The 26,440-nt window shown below is 38.9% G+C and overlaps 1 protein-coding gene across 1 annotated transcript; it reads left to right on the forward strand.

Annotated features, from left to right (window-relative positions):
* The first annotated feature begins 162 nt into the window (after positions 1-162).
* LOC112040973 (protein FRIGIDA-ESSENTIAL 1) lies at positions 163-25,647 on the forward strand. Its single transcript, XM_024073890.2, has 5 exons — positions 163-668; positions 22,593-23,121; positions 23,270-23,499; positions 23,582-25,164; positions 25,261-25,647. Exons 1-5 carry the CDS (start codon positions 419-421, stop codon positions 25,288-25,290), a joined length of 2,622 nt encoding a protein of 873 aa, XP_023929658.1. The 5' UTR covers positions 163-418; the 3' UTR covers positions 25,291-25,647.
* The last annotated feature ends 793 nt before the right edge of the window (positions 25,648-26,440 follow it).

A 26,440-nucleotide genomic window follows, 5' to 3' on the forward strand; every position in this document is an offset into this window, starting at 1 on the left:
CAGCACAACCTGTAATCTTAGGAACCATTTGATAATATTATTCTAATAATATTATTTATATTTTTTTAAATACATATAAATAAAAATATATAAAAATACAAATAATATTGTTTAAACTCTAAAAATAATTCTCAAAAAAACTTACCCAAGAGCCCCGGTATCCCAGACCCACCTTAACCCAAAAAGAAAAAGAGGTCATCGACGCGCTGTGTAACGCGTAGGGGGCAGCAGTGGGGGCGGGCCTCGCAACATAGGAGCAAGGTCCGAGTCCGACTCGGAAGTCACTCAACTCAAAGCACAGCATCAGCAGCGCCCGTTCCTCGCAAAAAAAGAAAAAAGAAAAGAGAAGAACTCTGCCCATAATCATATCAATCATCTATTGTCCGAACCAAATACCCACACACTCTGCCGCGTCCCAATGCCTCCCTCCCACGACGGCGAGGTCCACGCCCCCGCCGCAGCCTCCGATTCCGATAACGACGATCCTGAAGAACCCGAATACGAAGAAGTAGAAGAAGAAGAGGAGGTTGAAGAATACGAAGAAGTAGAAGAGTATGAAGAAGAAGAAGAAGAAGAAGAAGAAGTGGTGGAGGAAGTGGAGGAGGAGGAAGAGGAGGTGGAGATGGATGTGTCCGATTCGCGAATCAACGCCGATGAGGAGCGTAACGGTTAGTTTAATCTATAAATTGATTATTTTTCATATTGCATTAAGATAATCATTCTGATATTGTTGTTTATACGCCTTGATTATGCCTACTCTTCTTGTCATTGATGCTTTCTTTGATTCTAGTTCTTTGTTTTTCAATTTTTTTTTTCTCTTTTTCCTGGTTCATGCTATAAATTTTTTGTGTTTATGTGCATTTTTATATTGGTAGAATATTCGCTTTAATATGGTCAATGAATGATTGTATTTCATATTGGAAATTTTGTGATATTGAGAGAAGAGAGGTAATGATAATGGGTTAGGGGTAAATGCTATATATATTAAACTTAAATATATAGCGGTTCGATAAGAATAACTAGCTTCTAGAATCAAATTAGGCAAAGATGATGACGGTAATATGATTTGTTTAGAAAATTTTGCTTAGATTTTGTATTGGATGATATAGGAGTTACTGGCAATCCAAAGGTGGGAAAAATATGGTGTCGGAACGCTCTATTGGCCATTAGGCTTAACTTATGGTGCATCTTGGATTAGAGTAGTTTTAATTTAAGGTGATTGGCGATGGAATAGGTGGGAGAAGTCAATGGGATGTTGTTAGTACCTTCATTGAATCCTGGCTCTTTTCTTTTGGATATCCGTGTATGATTCCCATGTGATTTGGGGTCTCAGAAGCTTGTTGTCTTTTATTCCTTGCCTCAAGCAAACAATGCATGCAGCACTGCAGGAAGATATATGCAGTCAACTGAACAATCAAGTGAATTAGTGAATTTTTGGAGTTTGGTCAAACCTAAATTTTACTACGAAAGACTGATGTAATTGGGGTCAAATGCATTGAGCAAACTGTTTTAATAACACATTCCAGGGTGGTGTTTGTTGATCAGTAACAGTATTTTTATTTCAAGAAGATATAATTAAATTTAGTTGTTGAGCAGTTTAGTTGTGATTAAGTGTTCCATTACATGGTGAGTCTGTAAGTTTTTTGTAGTGAAGAATGGCCGGAATGAGGTTAAGTGGAAATGTATCTTGCAGCCCTACATTAAAGTTATTCAACTGTTGTATTGCTTGATTTACCTTTCATTGTTTGGGTGTAGCAAACAAGGATAGTGAGGTAATCATTTGTGAACATGGGATTTTAAAGATTCACTTGTATAATTCAGTCTGATCCCTCTGAAATTAGCCAATTGCTGGAGCTAAACATGTTTATCAACATTTTACTTGGTTCACTCGTTGTAAATAGAATGATGAGTTTGGTTGAAGTATGTTCTAAATATTAGAAAGTTTAGCTCAAAGATTGAGGGATGTTGGGAAAGTGGTTCCAAGAAGCTCAGTGCTTCCCAAGAAATGTCATTGAATGTGTACATTTAAGCATCAATGATATATTGTGAGTCGCAAATAAGCAGTACATAATCATTTAAACTCAGCCTTTATTTTTACATTCAAAGAAGATGTTTTTGGTTTCGTGGAGAAGGCTAATTATTGCATTATTATATTGAGTTTCTTGAGGAGTTTAATTGAGAGGACATCCTTTGGGTGAAATAAGGTCTTTTACTTTTGGGTAGGAGATGGATTATTTATTTGGAGAGGAACTTAGTTAATTTGATGAAAGTCTGCAGGAAGGGAGAACTCCAAGTTACCTCATTTTTAAGTTGAAGTTTTTTCCGTTTGATCTTTGGATATTAAGGTCAAGTGATTTTGGGATGATTGGTGATGTTAGGATGATGTGATGGATTTATGGAGCTCTTAAATGTTTGATAGTGTGTAGTATGGGTTTTTTCGTTTGTTTGTCTATGAGGGTTTTTTGTCCTCCCCCCCCGCCCCCCCCTTCCTAGTGCCTTGGAAAGTGAAAGGGCCGGTCTTTTGTTTGGCTTATTTTTCAAGTTAAATAAACAATGAAAGTAAGCTGTCCCAAACAAGCACAAAGGCTTATGAAGACATGATTACTTTGCACCTATATTCCTTTGTTCATCATCTATCACGGTTGGTTTTTGTTAAGTTGACCTTTTATTTTATTTTTTCCATTTGTTAATTTATTAGGACTTTTCAGTATGGTTGATGTTACTTCATGCAAGTACTTATTACACTAGTCTGATTGCTAATGCCAATACTGTAGGAAATAAAGATTGTAAAAGTAGGATAATGACAACATTGTTATGGGAACAAACATTAGTATGTATAGCTTTTGTTTATTTGTTTTTTGAGGTCTATGTAGCTGTTTGTTGGTTGATGATTTTAGGAGCAATGATTCAACCCTGATACATTCCATGAGATGATTCAAATCTTCATTAAAAATGAATTGGTAGGCTTAACAGCTTTGGATTGATGACATCTTTTGACCATTTCTTGCTTGCATGCATCGTACTTCTCTAAGGGTTCAATATTTTGGAATTCCCTAACGCCTTGGCAGATTGAGAAACAATTTTACACTTCATAGCCGCATCTATTGAGGATTGCACACCATCTCGATTGTTTTGAGCGATGCTATTGCTTGCTCCTCAAATCCATCCACTAGTGCTCACAGGGATTTGCTAAGATTTCTAATTTGTTTTTGAATCCACTCTAATGCTTCCCTTGTTATTGCCTCCTTTGATTCCCATATTGGGGTTTACAATTGTTATTGCGTGTAAGAGATTGGGCTCGATTGGTTCCTTGAGTTTTCTTCATTTGCTGTTGACACACCTTCAATGCCAACTTAGTGGTGGGAATGGGTCCAACATTCCCATTGATTGTCAAATCCCCTTTGTGAACCTTAGTAGAATCTAGAAAATAAAATTCTGAATTTGGAAGAGTGAACTTGCTCTACAGAATTGCATTAGCATTGTAGTTTCTCTAACAACCTTTGAAGCCTGAATCTAATCCCAACACCTCTTGACATTGATCCAAGAGGTATACGTGTCTCCCACACCTTAATTCCTTCGCCAAATTTACGTCATTGGTAGTATCCACCATCGGCTTCATGGGAATCACTAGTAGCAAGTTTGTTCCTTCAACCATAGGCAAAAGCTGCAAAACTATGCCTGGCTATGATAAACTCTCTCCAATACTCATCCCATCCTCAATCATTGATGATAAGTTCACTTTCCACAGTTGTAGATGATTCTTCACTCCTTGGAAGATGTCAAATTCTTCTTGAGCAATGTAACAACATTGACTTTTGGGTTAGCTTGGTAAGCTCCTAATATAAATGAGGTCCTCCATTTGGTTACTGACGTTTGTGGGCTTCTTGCCTTTGAGGTCTTAACTCCATCTTCTTTCGGCCCATTACCTTGTGAAACTTCAATTCAACGTGTTTCACTTTTATCCTTACCTGGCCCTTCACATTATACCTAATAGGCTTCCACCTATGAATTATGGCTCATCACATGTTGTATGAGCATGGCTCTATGCTCATCCTTTGTGCTAGATTGGGACATAGTGCAATACTATGTTTCTTACTTTTCAAGTGACCAAGTTTCCCCTAAAATGGTACAATATCCAGTAGTAGATCTTTTGTTTGAAGGCGATCCTACCTGATCTGAATATGCAAATGCTTATTCTTGTAGATGACCATTAGCTATATACTTCATAATTTGGATGTACTTTAAGCTGCTTTACAATCTGTACAACTGCCTACCAATACGGAAGGCAAGGAGCTGCCATTTTCTGGCTCATAACACTCTCTGCAAATGATATATCTAGACTTGTAATGGTGAGATAGTTTAGCTTGCCAATCTAGTGATGACATCTCTCTTTGATCTACTTACAGTTTGACATTGGGATCCATAGGACTCTACGCACTACAGTGTAGAACCTAACAAGCCTATTTCTTATAGAATATCTAACACATATATACCCATCAAGATTTCCCTGATCCACAGGAGTCTTTACACTCACATCTCTTCTTCACAAAATATACCAATCAAGATTTCCCTGATGGATGATTAGCTCAGTCCTATATGTCATTTTGATGAAGTGCTCACATCTCTTCTTCCATAGCTTGCCTCAATACTAGAATAGACAAGGCCTCCTCGATAGACGTTGGAATAACCATAGAACTCATAGAAGACATAAAAGAGATAAAAACACGAAGTGATCAAAATAAATGTACATGCATTTTGAGTTGAGAAGTAGTATGAGAGGTACAAGTATGCGTACCTTTCTATAAATCAATTGGAAGAGAATCAGAACCAGGAAGAGAATCTCCAGATGGAAGAGAAGGTTCAGTGAGAGGTGGTCATTTACTACGATACACATGTAAGACTTTATTGGGAGGAGTATTTAGGTCTTCCTTTGGGTGCAAAATTTAAAGATAGATCAATCTGGAATTCAATTGTTGAGAAGGTGGAAAGGAAATGAGCAGGTTGGAAATGGTTGTATCTCTCTAAGGGAGATAAAGTTACTCTAATAAAAAGTACTTTATCTGATTTGTCATCTTATTTTCTTTCCCTCTTCCCTATACTAGTGGATATTGCAAATTTTTTAGAACAACTACAATGAAATTTTTTTTTGGAGTGGTATGGGAGATGATTTGAAAACTCATCTGGTGGATTGGTCTATGGTATGCTCTCCCTTTTTTTTTTTTTGATAAGTAATAACTTCATTGAAAGCAGAAGAGAAAATAGTCAAAATATAGAGGGAAAAAAAAGCACAAGTAGCAGGGGATCTATTGTATGCTCTCCTATTCAGTCTAGGGGGTTAGGGATCATAAATATGAGATGCTTTAATGAAGCTTTGTTGGGAAATGGTTATGGAGATTTGGGACAAAGAGATGCTTTTTGGAGAAGGGTAATAGGGGTTAAATATGGAAGTCAAGGGGGAGGTTGGTGCTCTAAGTCCAACCTAGGTCCTTACGGGGTAAGTGTATGGAAATCTATCAGAAGTAGATGGCCTAATTTTTCTTGTTATGTTCAATTTGATATTGGAGACGGATCAATAGTAAAATCTTGTCATGGTGTTTGGTGTGGGGATAGTTCTCTCAAATTGAGTTTCCTGGAGTTTTTTTTTTTTGATAAGTACAGGAAATTTTATTCAAGAACTTAATAACGAGTCACCTGAGTATACAAAAAGTATGCAGCAGGGGACCAACATAATCAAATGCATAAATTACAAGCGTCCATCAAATCATAGACCCAAAAAATGGAATGGCTTCCTATGATAGACATCCAATCTAATAGAGTTTTAAAGAAAAGTTTTTTTTTTTTGGATAAGTTCTTCTTCTTCTTCTCTTTAAAGAAGAAAAAGTTTTAAATTAGTTATAGTCCTTTCAGAATCTTCAAAACACCGGTTGTTTCTCTTTGGCCAAATGCACCACATCAAACAATAAGGGATAGCCATCCAAATAACACCATTACAATGATGGCCAAAATTTCCTTGCCAACAAGCAAAGAGCTCAACTATAGTCTTTGGCACCGCCCAGTGGATACCAAACAAGGTGAACACCATAGACCACAACTCGTAAACAATAGGACAATGTAGTGTAAGATGGTCGACTGATTCTCCGTTACTTTTGCACATATAACACCAATCTAGAATAAAAACCTTCTTCTTCCGTAAATTATCAATAGTCAAGATAATTCCTAAAGCTGCAGTCCAAACAAAAAATGCAACTCTGGAAGGAACCTTTTGCTTCCAAATACTTCTCCAAGGGTAGGATTGAGTACATACACCCAAGAAAGCCTGATAGTAACTGCTTACCTCAAAGCCCTTGCTCTTAGCAGGTGTCCAATACATCTTATCCTCACCAATACCTCTCAATGAGACTCCATATATAACGTTCCAAAAAGAAAATAGAGAATCTAATTCGCTATCATGAATTTCTCCCAGGAATTCTAAGTCCCAAAAAAGAAGCCCGTTAGGAAACTGCATGAGATCAGCCACGTAAGCCTCTTTATCATTACTGATTCTGAATAAATTTGGAAAATACATACTCAAAGGATTATCCCCACGCTAGACATCATGCCAAAATTTCACTCTAGTCCCATCTCTAATTTGAAACTAAATATAGCGAGAAAAAGTAGACCAACCACTACTAATAGTTTTCCATAAACTCACCTCATAGGAGCTTGGAACAAAATTAGAGCACCAATCTCCCTCCTCAACTCCATATTTAGCCCTTATAACTCTTCTCCATAACGCATCTCTCTCATATTCAAATCTCCACAACCATTTTCCCAATAGTGCTTCATTAAAGTATCTTAAATTTCAAATTGCTAGGCCCCTAGATTGGATAGGAGAGCATACCTTGGACCAATTCACCAAGTGACGTTTAGAATCATCTCCCAGACCACCCCAAAGAAAATTTCATTGAGGTTGTTCTATACGGTATGCTATATCTGCCGGAATTGGAAAAAGGGAAAGGAGATAAATAGGTAAATTAGATAAAGTACTTTTTATGAGAGTAAGTCTCTGACGCAGGACAACCATAACGAAAACTAAACAATAGAAAAATAAAGGGATATGACCTAAGAGTCAGCACCTAGGCCTTGCTTGGAGTCAGCACCAAGCGGGGAAACCACTAGGAGTCAGCACCTAGGATAGACCTGGAGTCAGCACCAGACCAAAGAAAGACCAAATGGCCATTTTTTTCATTCATCAAAATATCAACTATCTCCTCAAGGAGTACAATAAGTTGCTTATAAAGGATTGCTAAACCCTAGTTCTAATTGGCTAGGAAACCCTAATTGCCTTATTACAAAAATAACCTTACTTCTAAATTAAAATACTAAAAGCCCAATAACTAAAAGCCCAATAAACTAATAGGACCTAAAACATAAAAATACAATGGGCTTGCAAACATAAATAATACTAAATAATAATCTTCTTGTGTCTCCCTCATCATACCAAATATGTCTCCTTTCCTTTGGATGGATACAATCTTTTCCATCCTGCTCCTCTTTTCCACCTTCTCAATGATGGGATTCCAAATTGCTCTATCTTTCCATTTTGCACCCAATGGAAGGCCTAAATATTTCATAGGAAGTGAGCCCTGCTTACAACCCAACGCATTTACTAGCATCTCAAAATTTGGAACCACTCCCACAGGAACTAGTTCAAACTTATCCAAATTAATTTTCAATCCTGATACAATCTCAAACTAGGGCTGTGTTTGTTTTGGTGGTAAATGATTTCAGGAAATCATTTACCACCTCAGCCCACTGTTTGGAAGACAAGGAAAACAGCATTTTCCGGAAAATAAGCTTTAGTTGACCAAAATTTTCACCTTTGACCCGGAAATGATTTTACGGTTTTAATTTCACTTCAAATCATTTCCGGAAAAGAGAGAGCCAGAGAGAGAACGAACCACCAGCGAGAGAGAGAGAGAGCGAGAGAGAGAACGAACCACCCCGAGCTCCGATCCACCACCACAGCCCATCGCCGGCGTTCACGATCTTTGACTTTGCCGGCGCCACGAACGGACGAACCCACGAACCGACGAACCCACGATCTTCGACTTCGCCGGCGGCGCGAACCCACGATCTTCGACTTCGCCGGCGGCGCGAACCCACGATCTTCGACTTCGCCTTCGCGCCACGAACTGATCTTCGACTTTGCTGGCGAACCCAGAGCCCAGATCACCACCGAAGACCGATCCAACAAAGATCGCACCCTACCGACGAACCCACGAGGCTTCGACCTTCGACCTTCGAACCATTGCCTTCGACGAACCAGCCCTTCGACCCAGAGCTCGTCGTCGACCCAAACCCAGACGACGACCCATCGCTCTCTCTTCCTCGATCTCGTTGACGACTCAGTTTTTTTTTTTTTTTTTTTTTTTTTTTTTTTTTTTTTTTTTTTAAAGTTTGATTGTTGTTGTCGTTGTTGTTGCCGGAATTTGTTGTTGTTGTTGTTGTTGTGTTGTTGTTGCCGGAATTTGCTGCCGGAATTTGTTGTTGAATGGTTAGGAAAATAGCATTTTCCTAATACAACAAAACACATAAAAATATTTTCCACAACAATTTTCATAATACAACCAAATACTTAAAAATATTTTCCTTTTTCGGAAAATAGGTATTTTCCAGAAAATATTTTACGGGAACCAAACGGACCCTAGGACAAAATCAGTGCAAAAACATCATTTGGTCGATATCAGCATTGCACATACCAACGTATCATCTACAAAGAGAAGATGAGTTACCTATAAGTGATCAACTGTGGAGGTACCCACACTAAATCTAGACAATCGACCTTCTGTTACTGCCTTATCCATCATTTTGCTAATTGCCTCCATAACAACAACAAATAATAATGAAAACAAAGAATCACCTTATCTTAAGACTCTATAATTCTCAAAGGAACCACATGGAGCTCCATTAATCAGAACTGAGAATTTGACCATGGATATACAGTAAAAAATCTATTTTCTCCATTTTTCTAGGAACCCAAGCCACTCAAGCATACACATTAGGAAACCCCAGTTTACATGATCATAAGCCTTCTCCACATCCAACTTGCATAACACCCTCGAAATTCCTGATCTCATCCTACTATCCATACATTCATTTGCAATGAGACATGAGTCTAGAATCTGCCTATTCTTAACGAAGGCATTTTGAGACTCCGAAAAACATCCCCAATCACCTCTTTCAACCTATTAGCCAATATTTTAGCAATAATTTTGTAAACCCCCCTATCAGACTGATAGGCCGAAAATCTTTCAACTCAACTGCATCTGACTTTTTGGGAATCAAGGAGATAAACGTTGTATTTAAACTTTTCTCGAACTGACCTCTCTCAAAAAAAATTAAAAAATCTCCATGAGATCTAATTTGATAACATCTCGGCAAGCTTGGAAAAAAGCCATAGGGAAACCATCTAGGTCCGGAGTTTTATCCCCCTCAAAGTCTTTAACTACCCCGAAAACTTCTACATCTTCAAAAGGCCTCACCAACCAGCCAGCCTTGTCATTAGAGATTTTAGGAAAATTCAGCACATTCAGATGTGGGCGATAGACTTTATGTTTCATAAATAAATTTTTATAAAACTGAATAATGCAATCCTCTATACTTTTTTGATTAGAAGTCAGGACCCCATCAACCTTGAGATTAGTAATTGCATTGTTTGTTAAATGTGAGTTAGCCATTTGATGAAAGAACTTTGTGTTGCTGTCCCTCTCCTTCAAGTAGAGCATTTTTGATTTTTTCCTCCAACTAATCTCTTCCAAAAGGTTGCTTTTTTAAAATTCTGTTTGAAGCCTTGCCTTCTCTAACTTCTCCTCTTTTGATAGAACTACCACTTCCTCCTTTGCATCCAAAGCGTTCAAATCACTCCATAGTTGTATTTTTTTTACAGCCACGTTTCCAAACTCCAATTCGTTCCACTTCTTCAAGTTTTCCTTTAGGGCTTTTAATTTCATGTCCATTCTATAGTTAGGTGTACCTTGGAATTGATAAGAACCCCACTAATCTTTCACCTTCCCCTCAAAACCTTCCACCTGGAGCCACATATTCTCAAAACGAAAGGTCTTCGTCCCTTCTGAATTGCACCACCCTCCAGGATAATTGGAAAGTGATCAAATATGACTCTAGCCAACCTCCTTTGTGACATATTGGGATAATGATCTTCCCAATTAGGAGAAAAAAGGAAACAATCTATCCTGGATCCAGAGATGGAATTGGATCATGTATACCTACCACCTACCACAAGGATATCCAACAAACCATGCACAGACATGAAATCTGAGAAGTCATGCATTGCTTGAGTAAAATAAACAGCCCCTAATCGCTCCGTTGGGAAATGAACAACATTGAAATCCCCTGATACACACGAAGGCATGTTCCACCAACTATGAAGACCCGACAAATCCTCCCAAGCAATCTACACTCACTGTCCACATTAGGACCATAAACACTAGTTAATGCCCATTCAAAATTGTCACCCACATTCTTGAATCTACAAGAAACTGAGTAGTGCCCCACGGCTTCTTCTAACTTCTCCACTACCCTACTATCCCACATAACCAAAATCCCTCTTGAGGCGCCCAAAGAACCCAAGTACACCCAATCCACATATTGACAACCCCATAAACATCTAACAAATCCCCTAGTAATCAATTCTTTGTCTCTTGTATACATATGATATCAGCTTGTCACATTCTGATAAGGTTCTTATTTTGAAGCCTTTTATCCCTTTCATGCAAGCCTCTCACATTCCAAGATAAAATCTTCAAATTCATTTAGACACAATCAAAGTCCTCTCCCTACTAACATTGCAAGGCCTAATTGAAGAAGAGTCATAATTAACAGAACTAAATAAGCTCCGTAGTTCCCGTAAACCCCTCCTGCCTCCCTTTATTTTCTTTTTCTAGTCAGACAACTTAGACTCCCTCTGTTTCATCTTCGCTACTAGGATTTTAATTTTTTTTTTTAATATTATATATGTATACGGGTTGGGTTCAAGCTGGGTATGCATAAAACTTGGACCTGACCTGAACACGTTACGGGTTTGATTTTTAAAATCCAAACCCAACCCTATTGTTTAACGGGTTGGGTCAGATTGGGTACCCGCGGGTTAGGTTATATTTGCCATCCCTACTTTGGCCCTGCCCCACCTCATTGCCATCCCTAATCGCATATTATCGGTTCATAGGGTATTAAGAATGTCTCTTGGATTGGATCAAAAGACGCTGAGACTCCACTTTTGTTTTCTTTTTCTTTTTTATGGAAGGGACACCAATTTCTTTGATATATATATATATATATATAAGGCATAAGACATATTGTCTTCATTCTTAAACCTATGTGTCTATTCAATCCCCTCATAACATTTTTTTTTGATAGGTAATAAGACTTTTATTGAGAAAAAAATTGAACATCATATTCACGATGGTGAACTCTTTGAACAAGAAAACAAAAACAAAAAGATCAAGAGCTAAAGGAAATAGAAACTAAAAAATTAGATACAACAGTACAGTTCGTACACCCCCAAACACGAGCCCAAAGAAACAGAGTATGAAAAAGTAAACATTTTAGATTTTCTAATGTTCTTGCATTGTTTTCAAAAATGCGGGCATTACGTTTCTGCCAGACTAACCACATTAAACATGTCAGGGCCATATTCCAAATAGTTGAAAGATGCTTTCCAAACTAGTTTCTCTAAATAAAGAAAAAAGAGTTCACTGACTTTGGCATTACCCACTAGATCCCAAACACTGCAAAAATTTCACACCATAAAGCGTGAGAGAACTTACAAGAAGGTGGTCCACTGATTCCCCATCGTAGCAACATAAGTAACACCTATTAACCAGAGACTGACCTTTCTTAATAAGATTATCAATTGTGAGTATCCTATCATTAGCTGCTGTCCATAAGAAGAAGGACACCCGTTTAGGCAACTTAGTATGCCAAATATACTCCCCAGGAAAGGCATCAGTGGTAGGACTAGATAATAGCTTATAAAAAGAGCGCACATCAAAAACACCAGATGTAGTCAATTTCCAGACCAGTTGATCGCCCCCCTCGCCCCCGCACATAGAGGAATAAATAAACTCAAAAAATGAATAGACAGTGGCTGCATGCCAATCCTGAGGGCCATGACGGAATAGTAAATTCCAGCTCTTGCCTCCTTCTACAGTAGATACAACCAAGTCAAAGACCCATGCTTCTTTAGATACAGAGCAAGCATACATAGAAGGAAAGAGTAATTTCAAAGGAGTAGCCCACACCATGGGTCATGCCAAAAACTAACATGGCTACCCTCCCCCACATTATACAGAATCTGGCTAAAGAACTTCTCTGTTCCTTCTTTAATATTCCTCCACATCCCACACCCACGAGCACCTCTTACCCCTCTAGTGCACCAGCCTCCTCTCGCCTCCCCATATTTGGCTGCTATAACCTGATGCCATAAACTATTATTTTCTTTCTCAAAACGGCACAACCACTTCCCAGGAAAATCCTTACCACACTCAACTGGCAAGCATACCTTATCCCAAGCAACTGAAGTATACTTAAAAACATCCTTTGAGGCCCCCCAAAGGAAATTCCTCTGAATTCTTTCTATTCTTGTTGCCACGGCTTGAGGGATAGTAAACAATGATAGAAAGTAGGTGGGAAGATTTGATAGAGTAACTTTTAACAAATTAGCCTACCACCTTTCAGCAAATAAAGTCGTTTCCATCCAGACAGTCGGTTCTCCATCATTTTTATAATAGGATTCCAAATTGACAAATCCTTATAATGTGCCCCAAGAGGCATGCCCAAATATCTCATAGGTAGAATGCCCACCTTGCAGCAAAGGGTACGAGCCAAACCATTCAAATTCCTAACATCACCAACAGGAACAATCTCACTCTTGCCTATGTTAACTTTTAGGCCCGTAATAGCTTCAAAGAAGATTAGCACCATCCACACGTATAATAACTGTTCCCTAGAAGCATCACAAATCAAAATAGTATCATCAGCAAAAAGAAGGTGAGAGATATGGGTACCCCCATGTCTATGGGACCCCGCTTGAAATCCTCAAAGAAAGCCACCATTTTCTGTCCTCTTCAATAGTCTACTCAACACTTCCATAACTAGAAGAAATAAAAGCGGAGATAAAGGATCCCCTTGGCGAATACGACCAGAATTACCAAAAAAACAAGCAAGAGATCCATTAACCAGAACTGAGAATTTAACTGTAGAGATGCACGCCTTAATCCAAAACCCCTCGTAGCCTATGAGCCAACACCCTAGCCAAAAGTTTATAAAGACTGCCCACAAGACTAATAGGACGAAAGTCTTTAATATTTACTTCATTAGTCTTCTTGGGGATTAAACATAGAAAAGTGGCATTAAAAGATTTCTCAAAAATACACTGGCAGTGAAAATCTTTGAAAAAAGCCAGTACATCCCCTTCTAAAACACTCTAGCATTTCTAATAGAAAGCCATAGTAAACCCATCCAGCCCTAGGGCCTTATCACCTTCCACCTCCTTGAGAGCCTTAATAATCTCCTCCTTCTCAAACTCTCTCTCTAACGTAGACCTCTTAATTTTGTCTAGACAAGCGAACTCTAACCCATCAATAGTAGGCCTTCAAGCTTCCGGTTCCTGATATAATCTCTTATAAAAATCCACCACCTGATTCATATCATCTAACTCATTCTCAAAGAGAACACCATCCACCTCCACTCCCCTAATCTGATTGGATCGCCTGTGGGAATTGGCAATTCTATGAAAGAACCGTGTGTTGTTATCACCTTCTTTGATAAAAAGAGCCTTGGACTTCTGCCTCCAAGAAATCTCTTCCAAAGAAGCTAGAAAATCTATATCCGATTTAACCACCAACCTTCTAGCCCTGTCCTCTTGAGTCAACACTTGCATCTCTTCTCTCATGTCAATGTCTAAGAGCTTAGTCAGTAGACTCCTTTTTTCTAAAAGTTACATCTCCAAAAACATGCTTTAAGGGCTTTCAACTTACAAGCTATAACATAACTTGGAGGTCCCACAAAATGATAACCATTCCACAAATGACGAACCTTATCCACAAAACCCTTCACCTTTAACCACATATTTTCAAATGTAAAAGGGCTCTTCCCCCTCGACATACCACCTGCCTTCCTTAGTAGAGGGCAATGATCTGACACCACATAGGGAGAGTCCTTTGAGTCACATCTAAGAAACGCTCTTCCCAGCCCGCTGACATCAAAACTCTATAAATTCTGGACATAGAAGGACTATCAGAGTCTCGAAACCAAGTATATTCACCTCCCACTAAAGGCAAATCAATCAACGAATGTTTCGCAATAAAATCCGAGAATTTAAACATAGCTGGACTAAAAGAATTACAGCCAAGTCTCTCAGCTGGGTAACGAATAACATTGAAATCACCAAACAAACACCAAGCCCTAGCCCACTGTGATCTCACTAAGTCCAATTCTGCCCACATTGCATCCCTAAGACTTCTGTCAGTTGGTCCATACACCCTTGAACAGATCCATTCAAAGCCATCTGGCACTCCCTTTAACAAAACTGAAATTGAAAAACTTCTAACCACTGAATCAACTCTCTCAAAAACCCTTCTATCCCACATTAGAATTACACCCCCAGCTGTATGCATGGCATCTAAGGCCCCCAGTCTACAAAAGGGCTACCCCATAGACTTTTAACCAAGCTGGAGTTGGTGCTGTCCAGTTTAGATTCTCGAAAACAGACGGTATCGCACTTCCATTCCCGTAAAAGATTCTTCACAACATCTCTCTTATGAGGATGATTCAAACCCCTCACATTCCAAGACAAAATTTTTAAATTCACTGACCAATAGACGAACCCAAACTAGAGGATTTCAAGTTGCCTCTAGAACTTCTACCAGAATGCCCATCGTAATTAATAGAAGAAAACAAATTTCTTAACTCTCTCAAACCCTTTTGGTTTGAACTGCTTACTCAATGAGTAGCAACAATAGTCGCTTACTGCTCCCAAACCCTCTCAAGTTTTTGAAAGAAATCAATACACTGTCTCTCGCAAAAAGCAATTGGGAAACGCATGAAAGTACTAAAACCTCCAATCATCCTTCTCACCCATTCTAAAGGCTCCAAAACCTCTTCCATTGAGGACCCCTGAACCATCTTCCACAGGATTAATAGCCTCCTCACCCTTATCTGAAGACAAAGGGTCATCCCAAATCAATCTAGGAACCTTAGATACAATCAAACCACAACCCACCTCAGAAACAGGAATATTCAAGTTTGAACCCACCAAAAGTTGGCTTTCAACCAGAATTGGACACCCAGAATTTTCAACGATTGTTGAACGAGCTCCAAAAGTTGTATAGGCAACCAAAAACCCAACCCCTTGGTCCACGGTTTGATTAGTGACATCAAGGGAGTGGATTGGTTCTCTATTGGCGCTTAAAACTGCCTCAACAACAGTACCGTGAACATCTGAATTAGCCACCAAAACACGGTTGTCGGGCTTCGTGACAATGACGAGAGGGCAAACGAGTCTCTTGCCAGAGCTTTGGAACTCCCCTACCTCTTCCTTGTGAGTCCTTGGTTCCCCATCAAGCTTTGTATCAGCAGCAAGAGAGCCGCCTAGTCCCTCGCCAGAGCTTGGGATCTCCCCTTCCTCTTCCTCGTGTGTCCACGATCCTTCACTAGTCACCCACATAAGTTTGCAAGGCAACAGACCCATCACCAACATGAGCATGTCCTGAAATGTCAAACAAGGGCTGGCTCGACCCATTCTCACAATTGGATTGGTGGGCCTGAGCAGGCCGACTTGCAATGGGCTGTATTTTACCCCAAGAAACAGTGCGCTTACCCTCACCCACCAAGTCAATAGATATTTTTAAACTAAAATGGGCCTGGGTCCATTTTAAATGACTTGCATGTACAAGCCTGCTAGCTGTTGACACACTAGTAGAAATTGACTTTTTGGAAAAATCAAATCCCCCCAAAGGCTCAAACTGATTACACTGACCAGTTATATTTGGAAGATGCTTCACAAAACATAAATCACTCCCTTTATTTTCGTGGCCATTTAATTTTTTCCAAACTTGGGATTTTTGCATGTCAACTGCTTTTTCAAACTTGCTGCCTCCGGCCACCACCTTTCTCTCCAGTCCAGTGGTCATCTTTCCCAAAAAATAGTCACGTAATCATCTTCGAAACGAACCCCAACTGCCTATCTTGGTCCCCTCTGGAACCTGTAAGCAGCCCCTTCTTGCACCATTGTGGTATTCAGAGATTTCCACAAATAAGCCGCCCTTGTTAGATCTACTAGTAAACTCCAAAAGTTTAGAGTTCTCAGGTAAATTTGAAAAAATGTTGTTTTTGAAAGTTCCACTGATCAAGGTCTGCCAAACAAGCAATAATCCAATCCAAACCTAAACGACCCACCCTAATGGAGCCATGGAACTTATCCCTGTCGTTCATGAATAGCATAGGAATCTATTCTACCACTATCGAGAGCTAAAGAAAAAACCTTTTGAGTTAATACGAAAGAAAGCTGAAATCCTCTCTAACTCCCCTGACTATGGTTTAGGCTTGGGCTGTTGAGGTTTGGGTGGCTGTGAGGGAGTAACGGTGGGCTTGGATTGTAAGGTTGAGGGGTGTGAAACGTTATTAGGAGGGGAAGCTATGGGTACAGGTATTGAGGGGAATGGTGATTGTGGTTCCTGGACAAAGGTTGGCCAAAAAAATTGTGGTAGTGTGAAAGGTAGAAGAGGGCCAAAAGGTAGAGGAGGATGAGATGGGTTATAAGGATGAAAAGTTGGTAGTGGTGGTGGTGGTGGTAGTGATGGTGTACATGGGGGACAAAGTTGGACAGGTTGTGATGGAAGGGCTTGTGAATATGGTGGTGGCAGTAGAAGGGTAGGGCGAGGTGGTAGAGGGGTCATGGTGGTCCTCAATCCCCTCATAACATGTGAGTATGTGTTGGGCATAAGATATATATGTGTGTATGTATTGGGCTGCCATGGCTAGCGTTCGATACGCGTAACGTTTGTAATGTTAGATTCTTAGAATCTCATTGTAGGAATATAATATTATAGTGTTTGGTTTGATTCATTAGTTACATTTCCATCACATTCTAACTTCCAAGAATGTAACATTGCTTTGTTTGGTTGGTTCCTAAGATTCACAGTAATCATAACAATTTTTATAACAAATTTCCAAAAAATCAATTTGAAATAACTAGACAAAATTTAACTTTTTAATTAAAAACCACAAGATAACCAAAAAAAGGTCTTACTCAATGCACAAAACTCCCAATTTACAGGGTCTGGATGCAGATTGGTTAAGGGAGAAGAAAATATTTTAAAAGCAAATAAATCCTAATTCCAATAGGAAAGATGAAACAACATAAAATATTAAAAATATTTTCTTCTCCCTTAACCAATCTGCATCAGTCTCCCTTTAAAAAAAAAACTGCATAATATTAAACGAAATTTTATTTCACTTTCCTCCACTTTCTCCCCAACCAAACACTTACACTCCATATTCACAAGCAAATAACCACAAAACAACTAAAGAAAATTCTATTTCACTTTCCCACACTTTCTCGCCAATCAAATAGCTAAGATCCACAAAAAAATAAACAAAATTTTGTTTCCGTCATAAAGTCAAAAAATCAAAATGCTTTTCTAGGTCTAACTTCTACTACTATGTTTCTGTCTCTGGGCTCTTTGCTTCAACTTTCAATCAATGCCCTTTGTACCTCGCTCCTTGCTTTGTTTTTCCTAACAGCCCAAATCTCTCTGTTTCAGCTTCATTGCCTCTATTAACTTGATGTTTGCTTTTTCCATGCTTTGATTCCTAATGCCAAAGGAGAATTGCAGAAGGATTAGGGTTCGGTTTGTAGATTTGCGTAGCCATCCTTGTCTTTTGTGAGTGGAAGTGGTTAACTTGGTGACCCAACTCAGTTGCCATGTTCAATAAAATCAATGGCAGATTCTCTACCATGCCTTACACCCTAATCTCTGGACCCAAATTTCTCTCCTTAGCCTCCATTGTTGTTTGGACTATCCTCACCATGCAAGGATTTGAATTTGGAGAGATTGAGAGAGATGGAGGTTAGACTAGGGTTTGACATTTCCCATCGTGAAATAAAGAAATATATCCAAGACAATTTTGTAATCAAAATTTAGTGGCATAAGCAATTTTGTCAATTGAAAAAATTATCACATTTCCATAAATAGGTAATATAAAATTAACATTATTTAATAAGGTAATCAAATTACTATAATTTATGGTAATGTGAAATTCTTAGGAATCTTACAGTACCGTAATGCTGTGTACAAATAAATGTACAAATAAACAAACCAAACACCCTAATATTCACATTACGGTAATGTGGTTGTAATGTTTATCACATTACAGCAAATCAAATGCCCCTTAGGGCTAATATAATAATAATAATTGGCAATGCTAACATTAACACCACTTGACCTCCTCCCTAGGAACTAAAGTTCTTTTGCTACAATGTCTTTGGGTTCTTTTTGCGGGTAGAGGAACCTGTGGCATCTGGTTAACCAAAGGAACATGTGGTGGTTAAGAGATTTGTGGTGAAAGGTAGAGGGGATGGGGTGAAGAGGTTGGGGGCAACATTTGGTTAGTTGGGAATGAAGTGTGTAGGAGAAAGGAATGGATGGTGTGCGAAGACTGGGTAGGAGGCTAAGGTGAAGGGTTTAACTGGGTGGAACTTGGTTGGTAGGTAAAAGGAGGTTGGGGTTAGAACCCATTGGAGGGAGTTGGTGGAATGAAGGAGATAGGGCCTTTGCAGTTGAGTGCATAGAGGCAAGGTTTGCATGAATCTCTCTCTCTCTCTCTCTCCCCCCTTTTGGCTAGGTATACAAGATGGTCTAAGAAATTCATAGATTTGGTTGTCACGAACAAGTGCTTCCTTCCATTTGTGTGGTTGGAAGGAGTGGTCTTTTAATAGAATTGAGCTTGCAGTGGTTATATTGAAGTCACTTTTCCTAAGACTACTTTTTTTAGTTAATTGGTAAGTTACACACACTCCTCTTGTGGTCTTAAACCCATGGCCTAACCATCCACCTAATAGTTATAAGAGGAGGAGAATGCCAATTAAGCTAGAGCTTGTTGGAGGCAGAAGTCTAGGGTGTTGCATTAGGGGGACGCAAATACCAAAATTTTCCATAGAATGGCTAATTCCCATAGAAGAAATAATGGAATTGAGAGCCTTATGGATGATGGAATCTTGTCTTCAGATCAAGGTATGATTGCCGATTGTATTACTCAATTCTTTATGAAATTATACTTTAGGAGCAAGTTGATAGATCGTTTCCAGAAGTCTTGGTATTTCCTAGGATATCTGGTGATAATGCAGATTGGCTAGATAGACCCTTCGATGAGGCAGAAATTTTTGAGGTTATACAGAATTTTAATGGTGACAAATCGCCTGGACCAAATGGGTTTCCAATGGCTTTCTTCCAAGCTTGCTGGGAAATTCTCAAATTGATCTTATGGCTGTTTTTCATTATTTTTTTGCTAAAGGTTAGTTTAAGAAGAGTTTGAATGCAACTTTCATCACTTTCATACCTAAAAAAAATGAAGCAATTGAAGTTAAGGATTTTCGTCCCATTAGTCTTGTTTTGGGGGGGGAGGGGGGTTTATAAAATCATTGCTAAGGTCTTAGCCAACAGACTTCGCACAATTATGGAAGATATAATTTCAGCTTCACAAAATGCTTTTGTGAGGAACCGGCAAATTCTTGACCTTGTACTTATTGCTAATGAATGCCTTGATGGTAGATTGAAAACTGGGTTGCGAAGGCTACTTTGTAAATTAGATGTTGAGAAGGCCTTTGATCATGTAAACTGGGGATTTCTTATGTAGTTACTAGAAAAGGGTGGGTTCTCTGCTAAATGGCGACAGTGGATATTCTTTTGTATATCTATAGTTTGTTTCTCTATTCTGATAAATAGCTCTCCTTGTGGGTTTTTTGAGAGTTCTAGGGAGTTGAGACAAGGTGACCCATTGTCCCCTTTGCTGTTTGTACTGGTTATGGAAACCCTTGGGATAATGTTGGATAAAGCTGTCCATGATGGTCATATGTCAGGCTTTGGTGTGGGTCGTTAAGAGGGAAGATCATTGGCAGTGTCTCATCTTCCTTCTCTTTGCGGATGACACTTTGATTTTTTGTGGTGCTGATTTGGATTAGGTTCTGTTTCTCCATATGGTCCTTATTCGGTTTGAGACCGTCTTTGGTCTAAAGATAAATTTGGGTAAATCAGAGTTGGTGTATGGTGGATAATTTGGACTTATTGTTGATTGTCCTTGGCTATAAATAAGGTACTCTTCCAATGAAGTATTTGGGTCTTCCTTTGGGGGCTAAATTCAAGGATAAGGCAATATAGAACCCAATTCTGGAGAAGATAGAATGGAGATTAGTAGGATGGAAACGTTTGTACTTATCCAAGGGAGGTAGAGTCATTTAATTAAAAACACTCTATCTAATTTACCCACTTATTTTCTATCTCTATTTCCTATTCCTGTAGTTGTGGCTAGCCGAATTGAGAAACTTCAGAGAAATTTCTTATGGCATTGGAGATGAACCAAAATTCCATTTGGTTAAATGGGCTACTGTTTACAGTCCCATTGTTTCGGGTGGCTTAGGGAATGTAAGAATTTTTAATGAAGCTTTGCTTGGAAAGTGGCTATGGAGATTTGGGATGGACAGGGCTGCCCTTTGGAGACAAGTGATAGAGGTGAAATATGGCAGTGAATGGGATGGCTGGTTTACTAGGCATGTTAATGGTCCATATGGTGTTGGCTTGTGGACATATATTAGTTGGGGATGGCTTTCTTTTTCTTGCCACATTCTCTATGATATTAGGGATGTGTCTAGGGTGAAATTTTGGTAAGACCATTGGTGTGGTGAGACTTCTCTTGCAGTCATCTATCTTGAATTGTTTAGAGTTTGCCGAGACAAGGAGGTTAGTGTGGTTGAGCTTATGAAGCTTGATAATGGAGTCCTTTTTTGGGATAGTTTCTTTAGGGGTGTGCATGCTCAAGAATTAGAGGCACTGGTTGGTTTCATGGATACCATTTATGGTGCTTCGGTGAAAGGGTTTGGTGAGGATAAGATCTGTTGGAAACTTGATAGAGAGAAGGGCTTCCTGGTTAAAGACTATTATAGTCTCTTAGTGGGCTCTAATGACTATTGCTTTCCTTGGAAAAGTATTTGGAAACAGAAGATTACTTCTCGAATAGCTTTCTTTGTTTGGATATTGGATTGGTTCTACATGTGCAAGTTTAACGGTGAATCGGTTGATCATCTTTTTCTTCATTGTCCGGTTGCAATGGATACATGGGCTATGATGTGCGGATTGTTTGAGTGAGCTGGGTTATGCCGCAATCTGTAGTGGGGCTTTTAGCATGTTGGCAAGGCAGATTTGGTTGTCATCGAAATGGGTATATATGGTTGATTGTTCCCCATTGCTTATTGTGGTCTCTTTGGAGAGAGAGAAATAGTAGGTGCTTTGAAGATAAGTGATCAATATCAGACTTGAAGCTATTGTTCTTTAGAACTTTAATGGATTGGTTGGCTTCATTGCGGAACCAATCATTTTTATCTTTTCTTGATTTCCTAGATTCTTGTAATTTTTGTTCTTGATTGTTTGACCCCTTGTACCCTCCCTGTGTATTAGGGTGCTCTCCTTTTTGATATCAATAAACTTATCACTTATTAAAAAAAAAAAAAAACTTTTCCTGAGACTAATTTTTCATGCGATGAGCACAATTAAGGGTTGGTTCTTTTCCTTGTCTTTTTTGGATCTCTAAATTTTTATATCTTAACTTCCATTTTCCTTTAATGAGTGTATCATTTGTATACTTCCCATACACTAGGGATACACTCTTTTCATTTTCTTTTGAGTTATTGTTTAGAAAAATCAACTTTTTAAGGGAACATCTATTAATGCCTACTTTCAAGTAAAAAGGTATAAGTTCCAAAACAACCTGTTTTAATTTAAGCTCACATAAAAGTAATAAAAAAAGGTATTGACTTTTTGAGTAAAGTAAATGATAAGTCGGGAAAGTTGCATATTGAATTTTCAAAGAGAACCATAATTTGGGACATGCTAAAATTGAATAAACAACCAACAAAATGGGATGGAGGGAGTAGTAAACAGTGCTACTATAGAACATAACAAATTATTATTTTTATTATTTGGATTAGCAAGATGCACACTCACCAGTTAAGTACCCATAGCCTCACTCAACCTCATTTTATGGGGGGAGAAAGTGCCATTTGTCACTTATAAATAGAATCAACGTTTACTATCACTCGCATCCCTGCCATCTACCTTTTAAAAGATTTTTCTGACTATATATGCATTTCTTTTTTTATTTAACCTATATTCGTATTCCATTTCTATAGCGATACTCATAACTTGAGAGTCATCTTTTAGGATCTAACCTATTATCCAAAAATGTATACTGGCTCTGAGCTTTTATTTTAGATAGGAGGATTGTTTTTCTCTATTTCTTGATTTAGATTTTCTTCAATGTAGATGTTAGTCAAGATATGGAGTCTGAGGGGAATGATGGGCGATTGAGATCATGGCATTCTTCTCTAGAAAAGGCTGAAGTGAAGATCCCATCCGACACTCTTGCTGTGAAAGAAAGTGGTGGTAATTTCATATTTTCTAGTCCTTCAAATGAGTCATTGACAACAAAAAAGGAGGAATCAGGTTTGAACTATGAGGATATGAAGAACATAAAATCAGGAAAAGATCTGGTTACTGCTGAGGACAGCAGAAGCCTAGAAATGGTTGATGAGAAAGATGTTGAGGCCCTTCCAGAAGAGAATGCCTCTGAAGACCACAGTGAATCGCATTCTGACACTAAGGGTCATTTGTGTAACAAGGAGATTTTAAATGCTAATACCAGCTTTCCTTCTAGCATCAATGGAAATGAGATGACTGATACCATCCCAATGAGTAGTCACTCAGTCGAGGAGGCCAACGGTGTGATGAATTCTGAGGAAATGAAGCAAATGGACTTGCAATCAGGGGATGACAAAATGCGACTGGCAGCAAGGTCTGGTGCAATTTATTCTTGATTTTTCCTATCATACAACCAAAATGTTGGCTTAAACTGCTTATCATCTCTTTTGTGGTGGGATGTTTCCACCAATTTCAAAAAATAACACTTGAGCCAGTTCCTACTAACCATTAGGTTTTTCCAGATTGGCTGCTCCTGATACAAGGACTGGAGGTCTGTCCCCTGGTGCTGAGATTAAAGATGGAAACGACTGCCCGGCAGTTATTTGTGACTTTTTTGCAAAAGGGTGGTGCATCAAAGGTAGTTCATGTAGGTTTCTTCATATAAAAAAAGGTGATTCGAATAGTACTACCCAAAAGCATGAGGCAGATGTAGCTTCTGTGAATTGGAAAAGAGAAGCTCAGCTTGATGAAGGTATATCATTATCTTGTGGAGAATAGATGTTCAAGATCCTTCTCTGCTATGACGATTCTGATAAGCACCTTTCCTGTAACAGGTTTGAGAGAGATTACCGAGAGATCAATGTCACCTGGTTTTCCTGAGCCACTGGCTTCTTCAGTTGGAAATAGTTCTTCTCATCTAGAAACAATCCTGCATAAGGATCTTGGAGAAAGCCAAAGGTGGAATGAGTTTCATGGACAACATAAGCTTCCATTGCTTAAGAAAGAGGATTCATCTTTGTGCATTACCCCTGACTCCCAGCAATTATCTTCATCTAAAGATGATCCTAGCTTTGTCTCCAGGTTTAAGGATGTAGGAAGAGATATTCAGACACTAAATTGGCCTGCTGACCATGCTTCTTCAAACGGCACAGGAAGTTCTATGGTAAGGAACAGCTTGCTTCCTGAGTATGGGTTTTCTTCAAGCGGCTCTGATCTGTTGTCTCGGAATTACCGCAGTGGGATTTTCTCTTCTCATTCAAGCAGTATGGAGGAAATGGCTAGTATTCGGAGCCAACATAAACACGATGACTTTACTTTACCCCTTAGGAGCCATTCTCGAAATTTGAGCTCAAATACTTCTCTTCCAACTACTGGCATGTTGCCATCTCACTCTATCTCTACCTGGACAGCATCTTCATCGCCATTTACTTTTTCCTCTTTCAGTATGAGTCATCTTGGTTCTCAAAAGCTTTTGGATGGTGAGAAAGAGTGCCATGCTTCTAGTTCATCTTCCTTGCTGCAATTCTCTTCTCCCTTCCCTACTTCTGAATCAAAAAATTTGCCTATAACCAATGTACCATTGTGCTCTGCTGAGCATAAAACAAAATTTTCTTCAAATGATTGGGAGCCTTCTGTACCTTTCCGACCATCTTTTTTTATCCCTCCTATGAGTATATCGTCTCCAGGAAGCCAGTATGACCCTCTTCGTGATAGCACTGAGTCACCGAAGATCGGAGATGAATCCTTTAACATTTCTCTCTATGGTCATGGGTCATCCATCATGGACAAATCACATCTGCAGAAATATGGTGATTCTGTATTACCTGGGACCCTGGGACCAGAATGTAATGATGATACGACTTCTGTATCTTCTCATAATAAATTTTATGACAATGTGTTGGAAAAAAGGTGCCATGCAATTGAAAGAGATTCACTTGCTACTGAGGCAGATACAGGAGGAACTTCTGTTGTTGACTGGAAAAATGGGACAATGCCTAAAGAAGAGAATCTCTGCAGCACCTCTCATGCCAATGATACTACCACACCAAAGCGGAAGCTCAATGATGATCATGCTTCAAGTCATCAAAATGATGGTTCAAGACACAAAAAGGACTCGAAATTGAGCAGGGCTAGACAGGACAATGAAATGGATGTTGGCCCTAAGATGGATGGAAATGTGCACAAAGAATCAAAAGCACAGAGACATTTTCGTGCTGCTCTTATAGATTTGGTGAAAGAATTGTTGAAACCAAAATGGCGTGATGGTCATCTCAGTAAAGATGCACACAACATGATAGTAAAAAAAGTGGTTGACAAGGTTCTTAGCACCTTACAGTCTCACCAAATTCCACCTACCATGGAATTAGTAGAGCAGTATCTCTCTTCATTTGGTTCGAAAATTTCAAAACTTGTTGAGGTGAGTCTCTTGAATCTAGAAACAAAATATACTAGACAATACAATCTTGGGAACATAATTTGTTCCTGAATTTGACCATTAATTTTTAATTTGCAGGGATACGTTGATAAATATGGCAAATCTTGAGATGCTAGGCTAAGTGCTTTTTCTTTGTACAGTTTCATACGCTTGCAGCGAATTGGAAGTCATCAACAGTTTGTCTGAGGCTATATTTATGGAATTTAAACTAGACAACATGATATGTGTTGGTTTCCCTTTGAGTGTTTTTCTTCATTAATTATTTGTGTTTTTTTTTTGTCATTCGATCCATTTTGGAGTAAACTGTACATATTCTGTCTCTTTCAATTTTGTACTAGGTTGTGTCATGAAAGGAAGAGGTTGGGCCTTAGATGGCAAGTGCCCTTGATTAAGGCATAAAAGAATTAGTTGTGTTATTTCTTTTGATACGTCATTATTGCATAAGAGACTTCTTGTTAAATTTAATTGGCTTCTAATAATCCAACATGGCAAACGGGTACTAGTGCGTTTGATTAACTAGTTGGTGAGGCAATAACTTTTCAAGGCAATGATTAGTAGATGGTCCAAGAGGATGATCATCCACACTAGGATTGAGACACTACCCAAACTCTATGAAGCACGGGGGTGTTTCCGGATTCGGGTGCAGATGCGGGACTAGGCAATTTTTGAAAAAGTAGGGTGCAGGTGTGGCAGGGTGTGGCGATTAAAAAATTATTAAAAATATTTTTATTTATATTTTCTATATATTTTTACTATTAAGATATTCTTAAAAAACACATTACTATGCCTTGATTCACAAAACAAAGAAAGAAGAAGGCAAGAAACACAAACAAAACACAAAATGATTGTAGTTTAAGTCAGTTAGTACGTTGGATGGGGACTAAAGCTGAAGAATTGGGGGTAGAAATATATCCTGGCTTTGCTGCTAGTGAGGTACTCTTGTTTTTGCTCTTGTTACCAATCAACATACTCGTGGACAGTTTTTTAAATACAAGCTATGGAATTGGTTAGATCTTATATGATGCAAAGGACACAGTTATTGGCATTGCAACTAATGATATGGGAGTTGCCAAAGATTGTTCAAAGAAGGAATTTTTCCACCGTGGTGTCGAATTGAAAGGCATCTCTCTCTCTCTCTCACACACACACACACACACATTTACACATTATATAAAATCTTTGAGGTGGGAAATTTGTCCCCCAAAGCCGATTTCGGTTGTTCCGGCTTGATTCAAGGCCGATTTTGGCCTTTTATGGC

The sequence above is a fragment of the Quercus suber genome, unplaced genomic scaffold, assembly GCF_002906115.3.
Source record: "Quercus suber isolate HL8 unplaced genomic scaffold, Cork oak 2.0 scaffold_332, whole genome shotgun sequence".
Classification (NCBI taxonomy): Eukaryota; Viridiplantae; Streptophyta; class Magnoliopsida; order Fagales; family Fagaceae; genus Quercus; species Quercus suber.